At 43.6% G+C, this 18,671-nt stretch overlaps 1 protein-coding gene across 1 annotated transcript; it reads right to left on the reverse strand.

Annotated features, from left to right (window-relative positions):
- Positions 1-12,810: 12,810 nt before the first annotated feature.
- Positions 12,811-18,150, reverse strand: LOC3290203 (protein G12). Its single transcript, XM_061646382.1, has 4 exons — positions 17,712-18,150; positions 16,918-17,577; positions 13,382-13,554; positions 12,811-13,083 (listed from the first exon to the last, which is right to left on the reverse strand). Exons 2-4 carry the CDS (start codon positions 17,357-17,359, stop codon positions 12,976-12,978), a joined length of 723 nt encoding a protein of 240 aa, XP_061502366.1. The 5' UTR covers positions 17,360-17,577; positions 17,712-18,150; the 3' UTR covers positions 12,811-12,975.
- Between the last annotated feature and the right edge of the window lie 521 nt (positions 18,151-18,671).

Raw genomic sequence — 18,671 nt, forward strand, 5'->3', positions numbered from 1 at the left:
TGTGTAAATCCTGCTGGGTGAGTTAAAATCCCCGGACGTTGCACGGTCTGCCCGCGCCCACTGCACACTGGCCACGGAACCGCGCTGGCAGAGGCAAATGTTGTGGACTTTTCATCTCGCCTGCTGGTTCGAAAGCATCGGCTTGGGATTCAAATATTTATTCCCACTGTTTCTGCTGATAACGTTTTCATAATTACTACGTGAATTTGGGTGCTGAAAGTGAGCCCGAGCGTACATACGAGGAACGTAGCAGGCGTCAGCGAGGCAGCAGCACTGTAACTACTACTAGTGCTGCGACTATTTGACAACTAGCATCGGCACACCATGAGGACGGGAGTTCCCTAACGCACCGAGGGCGGGGAGATAATCGCTTTTTAAAATCTCGTCAAAGGGTGCGTCGGACGGTCTCGCTGGAGTTGTCTATTTGCATTGCCGGTCGTGAACGGTGAGCGCACAATGAAGGGTGGGTAAAATGGGTAAAGTACGCGAAAGAGATTACCAGATTTATGTTGATGCATTGTATTATCCGCACTCGATGTTGCATGTAATTTACCCGAACCCTCTCGACTGTCGGACTCCCTCTCGAACGTTACAAAAACACAGTCACACGCACACAGACACACACACACGTTATGTCACGCTGCTCTAATCGGAACGGAGTTGAGCGCGGAAACACTTGTTCGGCATAGAGACTATCGCACGACCATGCATACCATTCTGTCGAGAGGGTGGAAACGTTAGGAAACGGGCCACCCAAATGTGCAATTCTGTCAACGGGAGTGGTCGTCCCTCTACTTGGCGTGTGTACTGTGCTGGTCACTGTTGACTTTTACATTAATTTCCAATTTTTCACGACGGAAACTGGCAGTTTAAAGTGGCCACGCTACTCGTACAACGACGCCACAAACGAATGTAGGGAATTTTGTAATGAAGGGTAAGAAAGAGAGAGAGAGAGAGAGAGAGAGAGAGAGAGAGAGAGAGAGAGAGTGAGGAACAATTTAGAAGCTAATTTAAAAACTTTGATCGTTTATTTGCATGCAGCTCGAGCGGTGGAGCCGGAGCGAACGGAAGAATTCGTTCGACTTCGCCTCGAACAGGGGCGCCGTCGTCAGAACGATGGCACGATGGCCGGGGGCGGGTGTGTCTTTCGTTTCGGACAGGAAGGTTATTAAAAATTAAATTGAGGAAATTACGACCGTCAGCACCGGGTAGATGGAGGGTGCTGGAGCTGCCGCTAGGGATGCATCAGACGCCGACGGATGGGCAGCAATCCTCCGGACACTCAGCAGGGATTAACATCCGAACCGTTGTAATTAATTGTTTTCCCTGTCTCGGCTCGTATTGCGAGCGGCGGTTGTTTCGGTGCGATGGTACGATGGTATGGTAAAGGGTGAAGTATTTGCATACGAATTGTGTGCGTCGCTTCAGATTGCTGGATTGCTGTACAGTTCTTGAGGAGCTACTCCACCCAGCCGGCGACCCGTTTAATGTCAACCCGTTTTCGAGAGTTGAGCATTTGGGTGGGGTTTAGCGTTTGATGCCTAGAATGGACTCGCAAATGGCGTCACCGTTGATCAGGTATACACCTGTGAAACTGCGTAGCATTGCTTAGTAGTTCGGTGTGTTTCATGCGTGTGTGTGTGTGTGTGTGTGTGTGTGTGTGTGTGTGTTTCTCGCCATCGCTGGAAAGGGAACATCTTGGGATTAATTGCGAGGAAGTCGTTTCATTCTCGGCCACGAACTGACTGGACGCGTCAACCGAGCCGACAGGCGCAATTAATCAACAGCAGCGTACGGCCCAGTCCAGCGCGTGTACGGTTGACGTATTAGGATAATTTCCTTAACCGGTGCCGGGTTCGAAATTGCACTACGTCCGACCTGGAGCAGATTTGTTGCCAAGCCATATGGCAAGATGTTTGGCAAAGCGGAGGCTGCCTGGCACAGGCTAATGGGGGAATGCTTGCGGTGATGTTTGCTTTGTCTTTGCCAGTGAAGGGGGGATTGATAAAAATTTGTCATTTGCTATCTTGGCGCGTAAATTAATGTGCGTGCTGTACGGTTACTTCGGACGGGGAGGGAGCGTACCGCGAGCGGATAGGCGTTTATTGCCTGTGGTAGTGTTTAATGGCGATTTAGAAAGATTTACGTTTGTGATTTTACATCTTATTTTTGATATAATTTACTGATAAAAAGCTGAACGAAACGCTCAATTTTATAAAATGCTTGTGTCAATCATGATGTATTTCGTATAATGTTTTAATTCCACATTGCTACCCTCAAACGATGAAGTGGATGCAATTCAAACTGCACCAATGATTAAACTATTCTATTTGATTGTATATCCTATATAAATATGTATTTTTACTATTTTTTTAATTATTAAAAATATAATAGATTGTAATATGGACCTGTCTATTAGCAAAAATTGGCAAAATAATAATATTGAGCAGCTTTGTTTTATTTGAGGAAATGCGTGAAAATATTGGATTTTATTTGGTTCTCATAACTTTTTGGCTAGTTTCTATATTTTTTGGTGTGTTCCCACAATTGTTCGGACATTTTCAAAAAAAATGGTTAAATTGTATTGATATCTAATCGAACAATAACACTAAATTATGGGAACGAACCAAAAATTTATTGGATACGATGAATAAATCGTGAGACGAGCCCAAAAAATTATAGGAACTGACCAAAAAATCATGGGAACCCTGTAATATTGAAACTCTGATTTTCTGAAACCATGTGATTATTTATTCAAAAATTTATCTATTTTATTATTAATAATATATTTCATATAATCATACTCCGATAGAAAACTAACAGGTCGATTCTTCGGAAGGTTCTCTGGCCGGTTCAAACCATTTAACGATAAAATTGACCAACTATTAAGTAAACTGATTTTATCGCCGACAGCGATGATTGGGCTGAGCCAAACGGTATGCAATCAGCATCACCAACAACAACAACAGCAACAGACGTCAAGAATCAGTGTAGGGCGTAGGGCTAAGAACCATGGGCTTAGCGATCGCTAGAGCAGCACACAGTCGAAGGATCTACACAGAATGGAACATTTGCATCAGTAAATGATTTTAAATCACCAGCAGTAGCAATTCATTAATGATACATCAAAATTGATCAGGTAGCGTACAATCAAATGAGAAAGACATAAGAAACCTATATAGGCTGACCAAACTGTGTAGTAGTGATGGGCGGGTCGACCCGAACCTATCGGGTCGGAGCCATCCGTAAGCGACCCGGAGTCGTTCGGGCCGACCCGAAAGGTACAAGTAGGTTCAGTGGGTGCAACGACTGCGATAGGTGCGAGAAAGCATAAGCGACTCCGACCCGTTGGTGCAAAGAGTTCGGATCGGGTCGGGCCACGGTAGGTTCAGTAGGAGTTCGGGTCGACCCGAAAGATCAGTAGGTGCAAGAAAGCATAAGCAACTCCGACCCGTTGGTGCGGCGAGTTCGGGTCGGGTCGGGTCGGATTGAACCTATCTTGACTCGACCCGACGCGAACTCGCTGCACCCTCGGGTCAAACTGAACCTACCGTGGCCCAACCCAACCCGAACTCGTTGCACGAACGGGTCGGAGTCGCTTATGCTTTCTTGCACCTACTGATCTTTCGGGTCAACCCAAACTCATTGCACCCGCGGGTCGGATTTGATTCCGACTCCGACCTAGCGCACCCGCTGCACCCACGGGTCGGAATCGATTCCGTTTGGCTCGCACCCGACTCCGGGTTGGGTCGTGAAATGAATCGTATGACCCCAAGATGACGATGAAATATTAAATATTTCTGAAAATCAATTGCACATTTGAAGTCAGATATGTTGTTTTTTTTTGCCCTTCTTCTTTAATACATTGCCTTGTAATTTGTAGCCTCTAAACAAAGGTAAGCATAGTATTTTTTTATAGTTTCAATTTTATTTTAAATTCATTTAATATTTTAATCATTTGAACATGACATTTATGTATTTACATCATGTTATATTGATTTCCAGTGAAACGTCCAAACATAAATCATTAAAAACACGAGAAACACGTGAAAATTCCATCCTCACATCTTTACAAGCGTACATCGCATGTCGTTTTGCTCAACTCGTCCACTTTACAGCAATAAACGGTATATTCAATTATTGGCTCCTCATCTTTAAACTATCCAATAAACCGTTAACCTTTTCCGCTGATCTGGCCCGATTGTTCCGATCACCTCTCGCCCGGAGGGGTGCGTGCAAGGCCTGAAATATCATGAAATTGTCATCGGAACCTCCGTTGCACTACGAGCCACACACACACTCACCCACACAAACACATACACCGTGAGCATGAATATTCAATGCACAGATAACCATTTTCCGAAGCACCAACGCGGCAAACAAAACAAACGCATTTCTGACGCTGGCGGCAAAAACAAGTGAAACAAATCCATTTTCTGAAAGTGGGAAAACCAGCAGCAACCGTAGCAGCCGCCGAAACTGGGTGACCGGGAAGGAAAAACATAAACAGTATTAAAATACGAAACAACAGAGAGAAAGCAGCGTTCGTCCCGACGAACAAATGTGGTGATGGTGGTGGTGTCGGTACCAGTGAAATGTTGTTGTACTGCTGTCTTTTTTTTTGCTTCGCAGCGCATTCTGAAATCCGCTTCCGGGATTTTGATGGAGGGCAATTTGTAATTAAAAACACTCGAGAGTTTAATAAAATTTCCCAACAGGCTTGTAGCGGTGCGCGGTCGCGGTGGGTGGACGGCTGAGTCGTGAAAGTACTTATGCATGCACTCGCGGAATGGCATATATTGTCATTCGAGATGGGCAGTGGTGAACATTACCAATCTGTGCGGGTAGTGAGAGGGGGGTAGTTCTTTTTATTATTATTTTTTCACGCTGATTTTCATTTTTGTGAATTTTCTACCTTCCGCTTAACAATGAACCTTAACAAAAAAATGATGTTGATGATGGTGCCACGAATGACAGCGATGATGCTACTCATGCCCATGATCTTTGTTTACGTTTATTCTCTACAGTGTGTGGTTTTATCATTGTTATGCGCAAATTAAAGATATATTATTTGAAGAGCAGAAACATTAATTGAAATTTTACCATTATCTTAGTAGTATATTTGTTACGAAAAGAAGCGTTATAATATAGTTTAAAACCTGTTTATTCAAAACAGAAAATGGAAACACGTTCATACGAGTTCTTCAATAAAACCTTTTGAAATCACCTTTTGGTTCGAAGGTGTAACACATTCAATCTCCCCAAGGAGGTTTAGCCGTAATCCTGCATCCATTCGCTCCATCCAGAAGCATTGAGAGCTACATTAAAGAAAGCACGAGAAGGTGATCGTAGCGGTAAGCCACCCTCACGTCTCCAACCCCCAACGGCTGAATGATGACACCTGTGGGAAATGTATTTATGTGTCTCGGTAGTGACGTTGTCGCATAAATTAAAATCGTTGCACTGCACTCGGTTCGGGCCCAACGCAACCGAACGCTTCCTACCGGCTCGACGCCGTCCCGGTCGCCATTCAGTGTCCGCCCATCCACTGGCACTGGCCGCCACCATGGTTGGGAGCGTGAAATTGAATTCACAACATTTAGCATGGAAATGCAATCCCCGCCGTGCGCTTGCAGTGTGCAGCGCAGTGTACGATGGGCTGCCTGTGGCTTGGTAGCCGATGGGGACGGATAACGGGCCCGACCATCCATCGGGGATGGATTTTCGATGACGGATGTAGTGACATTCGCCCCGATACGGTACGGTGCCCACCTAAATGATGAGGGCCATGTGACTGTCAGGGCTGTGCGGCTCTGCTAACCAGCGCGCGGGTTGAGTTTTTGAGCTGCCGAACGAAAAGTTAAAGTAAGTGTGGTTTTCGCGCTGTAAGGGAGTGGAGTGCTTTGGGGCGGGATGGATGGATTAGTAAGAACTGGAGATCGGTGTGCTAGAATCGGTGGTATCAGTGGGTGTATATGGATTTAAATTGAAAATGTAGAAAGTATTTTATGGCACCTTAAAGCTGTAACCAAAGTGAACGTTAACGGTGAAAATTATCGAAAATAATTATTCTTCATACTTAAGGTATTCAAATCGTTTTCTCGCTGTTCAGTATTTATGATAAATTTTATTCATTTCGAAAGTTTTAAGGTTTTTCTTAATGATTTCAGCTTAATTTCAGGCATCAGGAACGGTTCGAAAATCTAAAAGGAAGGAAAAAAGTAATAAATGAGATATGTAAGGCAGCAACAATAGTTTGTTATGCAAATATATGAGCACAGTACTGTTGTTTAGCCAGAGTTTTGTTAGAACCAAAGTGAGTTGACATATCAGGTGGGATTATCCAGTGCAATTTGACGTCTAAAAACGAAAGGAGTAGGAAAACCTGGTTTGACAGTTAGATCCATAACAAATTGGATGTTTTGATGATTTTTACATATACTCACTCCTAAGTCTATTGCGAAATTTCAGAATTTTACACAATATTTGAGAATAATCGGAGATCTGTTGAAAGGAACATGAGGAAATATGCGCAGGCACTCTGATAAATTCCTCTCTTTAAGTATGATATCGTAGTTGGTTCGCTTGGTACACTGCTCCTTGCATGCTGGCAGAACGGATTAAATAAGTATAGTTTATGCATCTTTTTTTGCTACGGAAATGTTTTGTTGGAATCTTGTAACCTTCAGATATTCGTGATAATTTAAGAACTGACCATCACGCAAGTTTTAGGCTTCTCTATTCGTGCTGCATCTGAGCAAAATCGTCTACCATTTCTGCTAGATACCGTTCTAATTTGAAGGAATACCTGATTTTGTTATGGGACAAATTGTCAAATTGTGTGTCGATATATTGATGAGGAAGATTGATGAGGAGTTTGTTCTCAATATCTTGAATGTAATCTTAATGAATGGTTTTTAAAAACAATCTACAATAATTTTATATTTAGTAATAGGAGTCTTACCAGATGCACACGAAACAATAATCTTCACGTCTTTTCTTAATATTTCATAAAAAGTTTTAAAAGTCAATAATAGCAGCTCTGGAACAACAACAACAACAATCTGATCTTATTCCCTACCCGCCCAGAGAGCCAATTTGGTTTACCATAAAAGTATTTTAAAGTCAATATATCGCCCGCATTTCGTTTCTTTTCGCACCGAAAAAGACACGACCAAGCCCTTCGTTAAAACGATCAGCAAGGCCTAGGCAAAATATGTTTTACCTTACTTGCGACCTTTCCTTTTTTTTTGCCCAAATCTTCCAAGTCCCGAGTTCTTCGAAAACTCCCCGCTTCCCAAAAACTCAATTCTTCAGTAATACTTCGATAACGAATTCTCGAACGAGCGCCCAGGTTTCGCTTTGATCGTACTTTTCCCGAAAATCAGCTTTTTCTACACCCAGTCCTAAGCATGCCGTTTCACTAAAAGTTATCGAAAGAGGCAGCATAAATTTGATACGCATGTAAGTTTTGCATTCCCTCCTTCCTCTGCCCATTGCCATCTAAGCCAATTTTTATCTAGCGCCGGCTTCCTAGCGCAAGGGATTTGGTGGAAGTTTTGCCTTCAGAAGAGGCGCATGCGGAAGGGACAGGTAGTTTGTGAAGCTTGTTTCGGGTCCCTTTTGGCGTGGAGTAATGCATCAGCCTACAGTGGCGCCGAGTAGAGGGGGGAGAAAAAAAGGTAAGTGACCCAATTTACGACGCAAAGTAGCTCCCGGACTTAGGTGGTCCATTTGGATCCAGTGACGGAGATGGAACTGGTTGAAATCATTAGCCGTACGAACTTGCCATACGGCTAGAGGTGTTGGATGGGCAGAATGTGAAGATTCCTTCACTTTCTCGTAAATCTTCTCCTTTTTCAAAGGGAAAAACTTCCTTCCGCCACGTCTTTTTAACATTTTCTCTAGGGAGGCTTTTTGTTGGGTTGTTTGTTGGGTAGGATAACAGATTTGCAGTGTTTTCCCTTTACTTGGCCGAGATGAAAGTTATTTTAATTTCCACTCTCCTCGGTTAGGTCGCTTTTTGTGCTGGCAACCGTTTATAATTGAAATTTATAAAGGTGCGCCTGGCAACGGTCCGGGATCCGATGAGGTACCGAAAGGTGTAGAAATACGACGATGACCGTCGCACTAATTTAACGTTATCTAGCAACAAAGCATGGCCACACACACACACACACACACACGCACAAACTGAAATATGATACTGATTGCTATCGTTCGACGGATCCTTTCATCGAACCGTAAGATTGGGAACGGATGACGATGAATTAACACACTTTTAGGATGATAAATTACCTTTTTCCAATGCCTTGTAGAGAGACTACAAACTCTTGCATCTCATCGTGACGGGAGCTGTTCATTGTCGTTAAACGATAGAAGGAAAAAAAAAACGATGTTTTCCTTTATTAGCAAAGGGTAGCTCGTGACGCTAATATGTGTCAGAGCTTTCATTTCCCGTTGTGCTCAAACGCTTCCTCATCAGCTTGGTCTGTGAAAGCGACTAAGCACTAACGATTGATTTTCATCATCGCATCATCGGTTATTCTTCACATCACAAACTATCATCAAACTAACAAAAACACACTTAAAATTTCATCACTTTCAAAGGGCCATGAAACCCTTTTGCGGAAATGATTTGATTGCATGGACAAAACAGTGAAGTAGCTGGAACTGCTTTTTTGCTTTTTGTCGAGCTCCTTTCTAAATACCAGTTCCCTGGCCACGATAATGTTCGCTCGATGTGAGTTAAATTGGCTAAATGATGTTTTCATAAAGTACAACGTTTACGTTCCCACCTTATGCTTTACCCTGTTGGTTGTTCGCTACGCTATCGTGCAATTTTTTGGATCGCGCTTTTGCGCTTTATACTTGTTTCAACGGGTATGAAAGAAATCTCCACAAAATGAAATAAGCTTTTTGTTGTGTGTTTCTTTCGTGGGGCTACAGCCCTTGTTTTGGTTGTTTTTTGTTTGTAGTTGGAGTGCATGAAATGTTGCTGCCTCTTTGTAAGGACGATGTGGTAGAGCACTTCTTTGGGTTGACTTTCAACAGAAACAGTCTTTTGGCAAGAGTAACAGAACATGAAGCATAGAGCAGAGAGTGACTACGAACTGCGGCATGATTTTTAATTTTCAATCGCATACGTTTGAAGCAGTAAGTTGTATGAGGATGAAAGATTTTTTATTGACTTTTTCACTTTATTGTCTTTTCTTGGTTATTTTTTAAGTTTGGCACAAATAGCAAAACTGAATACAACACCCACAAAATGGTCTGATGCTAAAATATTTTATTCTTCTGTTTGTTTGCATCTGGCAGAGTTTAAGTACATACTGTAGAGGAATTCATATTGTTGCACAAGATTTATAATAATTCCTGTACAAGCATAAATCGTAATTACTGTCAGTCTAAGGATTTGGCGTGCTTGTACCTTTCGCTTTAGTCGCTATTAATTAAAACAAAGAAAGTTCTATATTTTTACCAGAATCGTAGCATTGCCTACTCGTGTACATCCAACTGCCCCACTGTTTGATGCCTTCAACTGGTGTAGGTGTGAGTGTGTTTCCTTTCGCCTTTTCTCTGACATACCAAACAGCTGACATTTTTTGTTTGCTTTGACGAACGCTGGCTTTTCCTTTCCTCGGCTTTTAATTACACCACGAGCTGTACGAAGTTGATATTGTTGTTTGACAAACACACTAGAATTCACATTAAATACAGGTCCAGTTTGTCAAGCGGGATGATAACAACATCAAGCGTGCCGGCATCATGTCCGAGTGAAGTCTGCTGTTTTTGTCTGCAAATAATTTTCATTTTCGACAAAACCCGGCTGCCCTGCAGTCAATGTTTAATCTACGGCGCCGGAACGGATGCGCCCATTCCTATCCTTAGGGTTTTGTGATACGCCAGAAAGTGATTTCGATCGTGCTCGTTGCTGGATTCGGTGCTGTGAGCAGCTTCTTGTTTAATTTCACCGTTTTGCTATTGACAGTTGAATCTTGTAAGTTTATTAAACCGAAAGACAAAGTCACACAGAGAGTAGAGGACGCGTTCCGAAAGCATTATACATGGAAGCTGTCGAATCCGTTCCGCGCATGGTGCAAAGAGACGTGGAGATGTGGTGCAGTAGGTCGCTCATTTGCATCTCTTTTATTCCAATGGAATGCACTTGAACCGGACTGGCGAGTTTACACCTCCCTTAAAATAATAATAAATTGAATAAAGCTCCCCTAACTCGCGGGGGGTTTTTTCCCGTATAATTTCTTGCGCGATGGAGCTGAAAGCTTCCGGGTTAATGCTGCCCCTCGAATAAAGATACTTAGACCGCGTCTGATGACGCATATACCATTATATAGACTTAACAAGCTTGCTTGCCAGATTAACTGGAAAAGGGTAAACTAAGCTTATTGCTGCTGTACGGTACATGTCCCAGCAAACGTCCTCAGACTCGGAATGATAGGGTTGAGAGAGAGACTGCAAAAAGCAAGGGAACCATTTTCCCATTCCCTACTTGGAAAGCACTTGAGAGTAGAAAAACTTTACCGCTTGGAGCAGGTTGTTTTTTATATATTTTTATTTTGCATCGCCCACTAATTCCTGAGCACAGAAGATGCGTTTCTGAGAAATGGGGTGGAAAACACAAGCGAGAAAATAGGGTTAATAGCTTGCACTTGGTAGTTTCATGAATTAGTTAACCCCCTTTCCGCTTTCTTACGCTTGCCGTGTGCTTCGCTTTCTTTACGAAGGATTTGTTTACAGTTTATTAGAGCAAACTGTCAACGCGGGTCGCCGATGAGGTGGTGAACCAGTTTATATTTCTGCGCTCAGCAGCGCAGAGTCATGCGGGTAGGTGTTTACCGGAGGCAAACAATTTAACCCCTCTCAGGGACACACAACGAACAGAATATCTGGTACCGTCCGCGTCACACGCGCTTTTGATCAAGTTTCCACCCGCCTTAGAGTGGAGTTTGAACAATACGCGCGACGAACTTTTGCTACGTTGTGAGGCTAAAGGAAGGTGAACAATTTTTCTTGTTTCTTAAGTAATGCAGGGATGCAGGGATGTGTTTTAAGGTTTTAAGTTTTTTGATTTTAATTGGAAATGATTTACAGCACAAAATGCTTAGATCTGGTATTTCACAAACTATTCTTGCTACTAGAATTTATATGAGCGGATATTATGCAGCATCAAATTAAGATTGTGTCAAGTATATCAGGTAACCCTGTGCAAAGTATCATTCAAAGCGCATTTGTTGTGAATGGAAGTGAAACAGAAACTTGTTTCAAGGGCGTTTGCCGAAACCCGCACAGATTCTTGTGATCGTAGCTCTCTCGTCCTGGAAATTGTCTTCTCTCTGGGCAGCTGCTAAGCTCGTTAATGATATACAAACAGAGAGGCATCGAAGAACGGCGAAGTAAATGAAATTAAATGCGACTTTGCGTAATGCGTCATGCAGAATCACTTAATGAGAGTAATAAAATGCCATTTTATTAACCTATTTAAAGTATCTTTGGGTTAAAGTGAAGTGTTAAAAACGCGTTTTTGGAAATATATTAAACATGATGAGATGTTGTTAGTTTAAAACCAAAGTTTTATGTATTTTTTTATTCAGAAAGAACGGCTTAGTAAGTTTTATGTCTTATACGCAACCAACATTACAGGGTTTTCGAGGATTATATAGACATGTTCAGCGAGTTGTAGATTCGTTCAGGCATATAATAGACTCTTTCAGCGAGATATAGAATTGTTCGGAAGTAGGTGTAGATATGTTCGGTTATACTGTAGAGCTGTCACTTTCGTACCTCTTGGACTGCAACTTGCATCATTCTCATCAGGAGGTAAACAAACGGTTTTCGAAAAAATATGCTTTTTTCAACTAATTCATGTATTAAACAGCTTGGGGAATGATTATTTGCTACTTTTATGGTATTTAAGAATGAAATATTGAATGCTGCGGCACAGGGTGTAAACAAAACAAATGACAACACTACAGAATCGCTGAACATGTCAACGCCTACTTCCGAACAATTCTATATCTCGTTGAAAGAGTCTATTACAGGGTTTTCGAGGATTATATAGACATGTTCAGCGAGTTGTAGATTCGTTCGAGCATATAATAGACTCTTTCAGCGAGATATAGAATTGTTCGGCAGTAGGCGTAGACATGTTCAGCGATTCTGTAGAGCTGTCAGTTGTTTTGTTTACACACTGTGCCGCAGGGTTCAATTTTTCATTCTTAAAAGTCCTACAAGTAGCTAATAATCATTCCCCAAGCTGTTTAATACATAAATTAGTTGAAAAAAACTTATTTTTTCGAAAACTGTTTGTTTATCTCCTGATGAGAATGATCCAAGCTGCAGTCCAAGGGGAACGAAAGTGACAGCTCTACAGTATAACCGAACATGTCTACGCCTACTTCAGAACAATTCTATATTTCGCTGAAAGAGTCTATTATATACCTGAACGAATCTACAACTCGCTGAACATGTCTATATAATCCTCGAAAACTCTGTATATGCCTGAACGAATCTACAACTCGCTGAACATGTCTATATAATCCTCAAAACCCTGTAGTGTCTTTGAAATATAATTATGCTGATTATCAGATTTAGCTATTGACAAAGTCACTCTACACAAAAGAGTAAAACATGCTGGAAGTATTATAATTAGCTTGAATTGACGGATTTCTCAAATTTATTAAATAATACTTAATCAAAATATCCGATATGATAATTTATCAGAAATTCGTCTGCATTAGTTAATGACTCCAGCAAATGTTATTTGTTTAAAATGATGTCTTGTCATGTTACTTTTGTGTTTCAATTTGCTTTATTTTCACCCATTGAACCAAACCTTACAAAACTATTTCGGAAGCACGTCTTTATTACTATTTCAAACACAACGATACATGAAAAGAGGAATGTTTTCATGTGCTGCTGTCCAGCTGTGCCCAGCTTTTCTTGCCATGTCGAGTGTCAGAAACTGCTGAAACTGAAATACTTCTGGACGAGCTGAATCCAACCGGGAATATCGAATCCGTGCCGCTGAAGTCTCCAGAGAAGTATCCGCAGCTGCTGGGAGGACTGAAGGGAACCGGAAAGAAGGCAAGGAAGGGTGTAAGAAATTTCGACCAAAATGTATCACAAATATGAACGCAACGAGTTTTTGTGGCACGAGGATAACAATATATTTCGGGCCGAAAAGGAACATGTTATTCCCTAGTCGTGTGCGTGCCTTTTGGGCATTTGTTGCATTAAGTAATGGAAGGTAGGGAATACAGGACTGGGAGGGGCCAACCACAATATCGTTGATTGAATGATCGAAGCAAAACTAAAGGTAGGGGAATGGAAGCGTTAGGTGACGAGAGCTGTTGCAACCTACCTGCAGCGTGTTAAGGACGTTCTCGAACTCTCCGCTACCGATCTGCTCGAAGAAGAAGGAAAAGTCGTTGCTCGTTTCCAGCTTGTCGAAGAATAGTAGGATTATTTCGTCCTGCGGCAGCAGCGCCAATATGTCATCGACTAATCCATTCAATCCTCTGGTGGTGAGATTTACTGCAATCGACACAGCGCGGGAAGGAAAAGGTTCAACATGGGAAAGGCATTGATAAGCATGCTTGAAGTAGCTTTTTTGTTGTGTTTGTATTTTTTCTCCTTTGCTACAGGCTTGTTTGGGATTTAAGACCTCCGTCAACGGTGGTCGGCGATAGAAACAATTTGACTTTTACTATGATTCGCCTGTGGTAAATGTATTGCCAGTGCGTTTCCTTTTCCCACTCCGCATGATTGGTTGTGCCCGGGACGCTTGTTAGCGCAACTGCTCGATAGCAAACAGTAATTGATTAATAATTTAATTTGCTACACTCGGCAACTGCTCACTGTTCGGGCAACCGATGCCCGAGTTCGGTGCATTCTCCGTGTTGACCATTTTGTCATACGCTCGCAACGCTGCACCACAACGGAGCGCGGGGATGTATTAAGTGCGCTTGGGTTGGCTGCTGCGAGCCACGTTGAAATGTCCGAAAGGGAAAGCTTCATTAGCTTTTGCCTGCCGGCCAGCAAGGCATCTTGCTCTGCTGCATTCCGGATTTGCTGGCGGCGGACAGAGGAAGGGTGCGCTGTGGTGCTCAGGAGAGGGGTCTTTGGTTTCCGAAATGCAATCGTCACAACTTTCATCAGCGTCACCAAATACAATCAACCAAATTGTCATCAACCAACGGCCGGTGGGGTTTTGCCCCGATCAGCCCGGGGATCGTTGCGGTTTTATGTTTATGACAATCAAGCTCAGTGCTGCCGTCGAGGAATTATGGCGTCCACAGTGTTGCTCACAATAGTGGCTTACTTTTCATGTTTAATTCGTACAACATTTTCTAAAGTACTGATAAAATGCTTTCATTTGGGTAATTATTGCCATTCCTATTTTAAAACTAATATTTTCGGCTGTTTTAGCTATTTACAATTTCAGCTTAGCAATGAGATGCGTATGCATTTATGATACAGCTATCAGCTATTTTTGTTATTGTACTTTATTATTCGCTGTTCTATAATCTGTTTTTTTTCCTTTTGACCAAGTTGACCTGATAGAATACAGGTGAGTTGGCAGAAAGGAAAACATTCAAAAAACGTTGTCCACTCTGAATGCAATTTGAAGTTTTTTGTAAAAATACACTAGACGCACCGACATGCAATAAAGTATCGACTTTGCTTGGATACAAGTTTGACAATTATTTTTCTTAGACAGAATTGACAACAAAATAAAAGAGAGTTAGGAAAATCTAAAATTAAAATAAGGAAATGAAGCATCAATTACAAGTTTTTCTTTGAAACAAACAACAATAAACCAATGATACATCATTTACGGCAAGAAAAAAGGCGTAGGAATTTAACAATAATCTCTCTAGCTTTCAAAAATGCCTTTTTATCGTAGGTAACATTTACATAATTATTAGAGTGAGTAGGACAGGTCTAGGTATCAAGCAAAACCCTGGAGTTCGGGGAAAACATTGAGTTAAGGCCGGTGGACATTGCCCGTACTCACTAGTGTAATTTTGATTTTCACTAGCACATCTGGCGGCGGCTGATGGAAGCTTTTTTTGGTCGTCGGGGGAATGGTCGTGCCGGATCTAAAAATTAATTAGTTGTTTCACCGTTTTTTGGTGCGAAAACGGCTGAAATACTTGCACAACATATTTATCTATCAATTGCAAAGCTTTTCCAGTCCAGTTAAAGTACAAAACATGGAAAAATAACATATTTTCTGAAGCGGCTCCAAATTGTTTGGCAAAATGCTTCGGTCAGCCGCCGCCAGATGCGCTAGTGAAAATCGAAATTACACTAGCGAGTACGGACAGTGTCCCACGGCCTTCATATTTATTGGGGACTGCAAAGAAAGCAATTCGTCTGAATGTCTTTTCTTTTTAGGAGAAAACTATAACATTTTTGTACCACACTGTTACTGCTCACTGCTCAATGTTTACGACCACTGTTTCTACATAATCGTGGCTGTACAACCATATTCAAGAACGTGCTGCACACACAATCGTATTATTCTCGTGCCTTTAGGAGCCTGTGCAACGAAACTGCTGACTCAAACCGCAGGTGAAGCGTACTGTTTGGCTGGGTTGCCAAACGATTCAAGCCCGTAAGCATCAAGACTTGGCCATATGTCGTGCACCATACGCAACAGCTTCTACCCATTACATGCAGAATGTGCATAAGGTGAACGTGGAGACAATTACACACACACACATTGGTACGCTCGTGCAAACACTAGCACAGGATTAAATCGTAAATAATTTAATTGAATATTATTCCATTTCGCCGTCCAAGGTTTTGTGCTGTTGCGCCCTCGGGGCTCCATGCTACCCCCCCCCCCCCCCAACACGAGCCCACTTCCGGACGTTTGATTCGATATCCGACGGCTCCCCGGGGCAGGAAATGTATGCCGGCCGAGCGATGCTAACGACGGAAGTGCCAAATGAAGACGCATTTACGTTTGTTCTTGATTGAATTGAAGGAACCGGCACGGCACCGAGGTCCAGCGCGCACCCAATCCCAACTTTGGTATGCGGCACACACACACATACACGCACGCGAAACATGATTATCGTGATCGAGCCTTCCGAGGCGGAGTGTTTGCCCGAGATGCGGCCACAATTGTACGTATGCACTTCCGGCGGCGGTGGCAGCAGAGCGGTGACTTTGGGCGGTCCCGGCGTGAAATCAATTTAAATTGAAATCTGCTCTCCGGCACCGTTTGCATTTGCGTTCGCCGGGCGGCGGCACAGGTTGGCTCGACACGTAAAATGGCACTTTCATGGGTGATTGAATAATGAAGTTACTTCTGCTGACTGGCACACAATCGCTCTTGCCGGCCTGTGCATCTTGTGCATGAAAGCGGATCTTGCGGTGCATAAGAAGATAGCTTTGTGCAGCCTTTATCAGGCAGGCAGTCTTCTGGTGCTATCTTCTGGAGCTGGAAATGTAAGTCCGGCCTGTCAATGTGTCCGGTGCAGGAGTTACTTTTTCTCGCAATAGACACTGCAGCAAGGCTTTGTGCAGCGCACAATGCGAAAGTAAATTAAAGAGCTTTTTATCTTGAGGCATCGATGGCTCAATCGAATCGCATAATAGTTGCAAGGGATGTTATCGGTTTGTAATAGGATAATTGAAACTGGCACCGATTCCACGAACGTTCTGAGCTGCACTTATTTATCTTGGTGCATAATGTTCAATCGGATGTATAATTGGAAAGCTTTCTACGGAAACGAGTGCCCGACTAAGCGCTGCTGAGCGAAGAACAACTGAGTTTAATCCTTCTGCTGGGATACAGCTTCCCGGTAAATGGTTCTCCTATCGGTACGGTGTATGATTTCAAGATTTGCTTGCCTAGGCAAGCCCTTTCCCGCAGATACTCACACATCCTGACGCTTTCGTCCGGCTCGGCAAAGATGTCGTCCGCATCGAAGCGCTTGTTCAGCTCGGTCCACACCTTCTCCACGCTAAAGCCGATGCTGTCCAGGTAGCGGCGAAAGCTGCGCACCTCGCCCAGGCTCACTATGTCGAGCCGGATCTGCGTGTAGTCCTCGGACGACACGTAGTCGAAGGCACTCTCCACCTCCACGTCGTAGTGGTAGTAGTACTGCATCAGCCGCTGCACATCCTCGAACGGTACGAGATCGATAAAGTCCATCAGATCCTGCTGCAGCTGGTGGCTTGGCTCTTCCTCGATGTGCCGGATGTGGTAGCCAAATATTTGGCCCAATTCGGCCAGCAGCAGCAGCAGTGCCAGCAGTGGTGCCCAGCGGCCCGTTGGAACCAGTGTCCGCCGGATCGTCCGTTCACTCGCGACACAAACCATCGTTAATTTCTTTGTTGAAAGAAAGACGTATTGTTGGAGCGTTTTGGGGCCCGGGGGAAAGAAGAAGGATGTTGATAACAGGAAACTAGCAACACTAGAGCAACACACCAGCACCCGGCACGGCAAAGAGGATTTGCGATTTAATAAACCACTTCCGCTGGGACACTGCACGCTTGGCACGCTGCAAATACGCTAATACGAACTCCGAACGGTACCGACTGCGATGTACGGGGAGGAAAGAAAAAAAGCACAAAGGATTTCGATTTTCGAAGAAGATATGCTTCCGTCGCAAGCACTTCCACTGGCCGGAGAGTGTTGTTGGCACGCTACTTTTTTTGTTATGCCGACTCACTGTTTGCCCAGCTCCAGCATAAACACCAATTAAAAGCTCGAGGCAACTAGGCGCATAACTTTCCACCGTAGAAAGTGTTCGAGCTGGCGGTACGCCCACCGGTCGAAATCAGCACCGGGAATCGATTCATTTTCACGATCCACTTTCGAACGCCACTATCGGAACCGGCGCCACCATAATCACTAAGCGAAAAGATGGCTTTGTTTGCATACAGAGGGACCGCTAGGAGTGAAAATGTTGCCTTTGCCTACGAGGCCTTTTTTTATTATTCCCTTTTTTTTTCGCTCTCGCTACTTTATGTCGCCTCTGTTTGATCACTTTTAATCGTGCCGGGCGGAGAAAGTGCGGCTTTTGAGACACGTATCCGCTGGCGTAGTCGCGTACACAATGCACGACTCGCGAGATGAAGCGAACGAACGCTACTACGGATAGGCACGCCCGGCCCGGTCGGCTGCAGCGCCGTGGCATGCGTTTCTGCGCCCCCTGGTGGCCAACGCCATCGTCGCCGCCCGAACGTCTGCTGCGTGCGTCAAGTGCGTTCCGTTGATTGGCTCACTAAATTGAATCAACTGACCGTTTTGGGTGATTTGGGTAAATAAGCCGTTTGAAAGTGCGACCTGGTACCGCGGCGCGTAGACCTGGTAGCGAGCGAACGCGTCGTTTGTTTGATTCGATTATCCAATTTACGATAAGAAGCGGCCGTTTTTCGCTGCCTGCGTTGGGGATTCTTTCAGTGCGGTATGGTCGCGGTGGTGCAGGCTTAATGGGGCTGTTTGCTCGAAGGCCAGCGAACTGTGATGACGTTTGCTTTTCTGTTTGTGTTTTTTTTTTTGGTGCTTTCGTTTTAAGAAGCTGTACAAGAGGCAATCATGATGCTGTGACTCATAAACCGTGTGGCCTTTGGAATTGGTGGGTTTAATTATAGTACAGTTATAAATTTTTCGTGCAGCTTACGTCCTT

The sequence above is a fragment of the Anopheles gambiae genome, chromosome 2, assembly GCF_943734735.2.
Source record: "Anopheles gambiae chromosome 2, idAnoGambNW_F1_1, whole genome shotgun sequence".
In the NCBI taxonomy this organism is placed as follows: domain Eukaryota; kingdom Metazoa; phylum Arthropoda; class Insecta; order Diptera; family Culicidae; genus Anopheles; species Anopheles gambiae.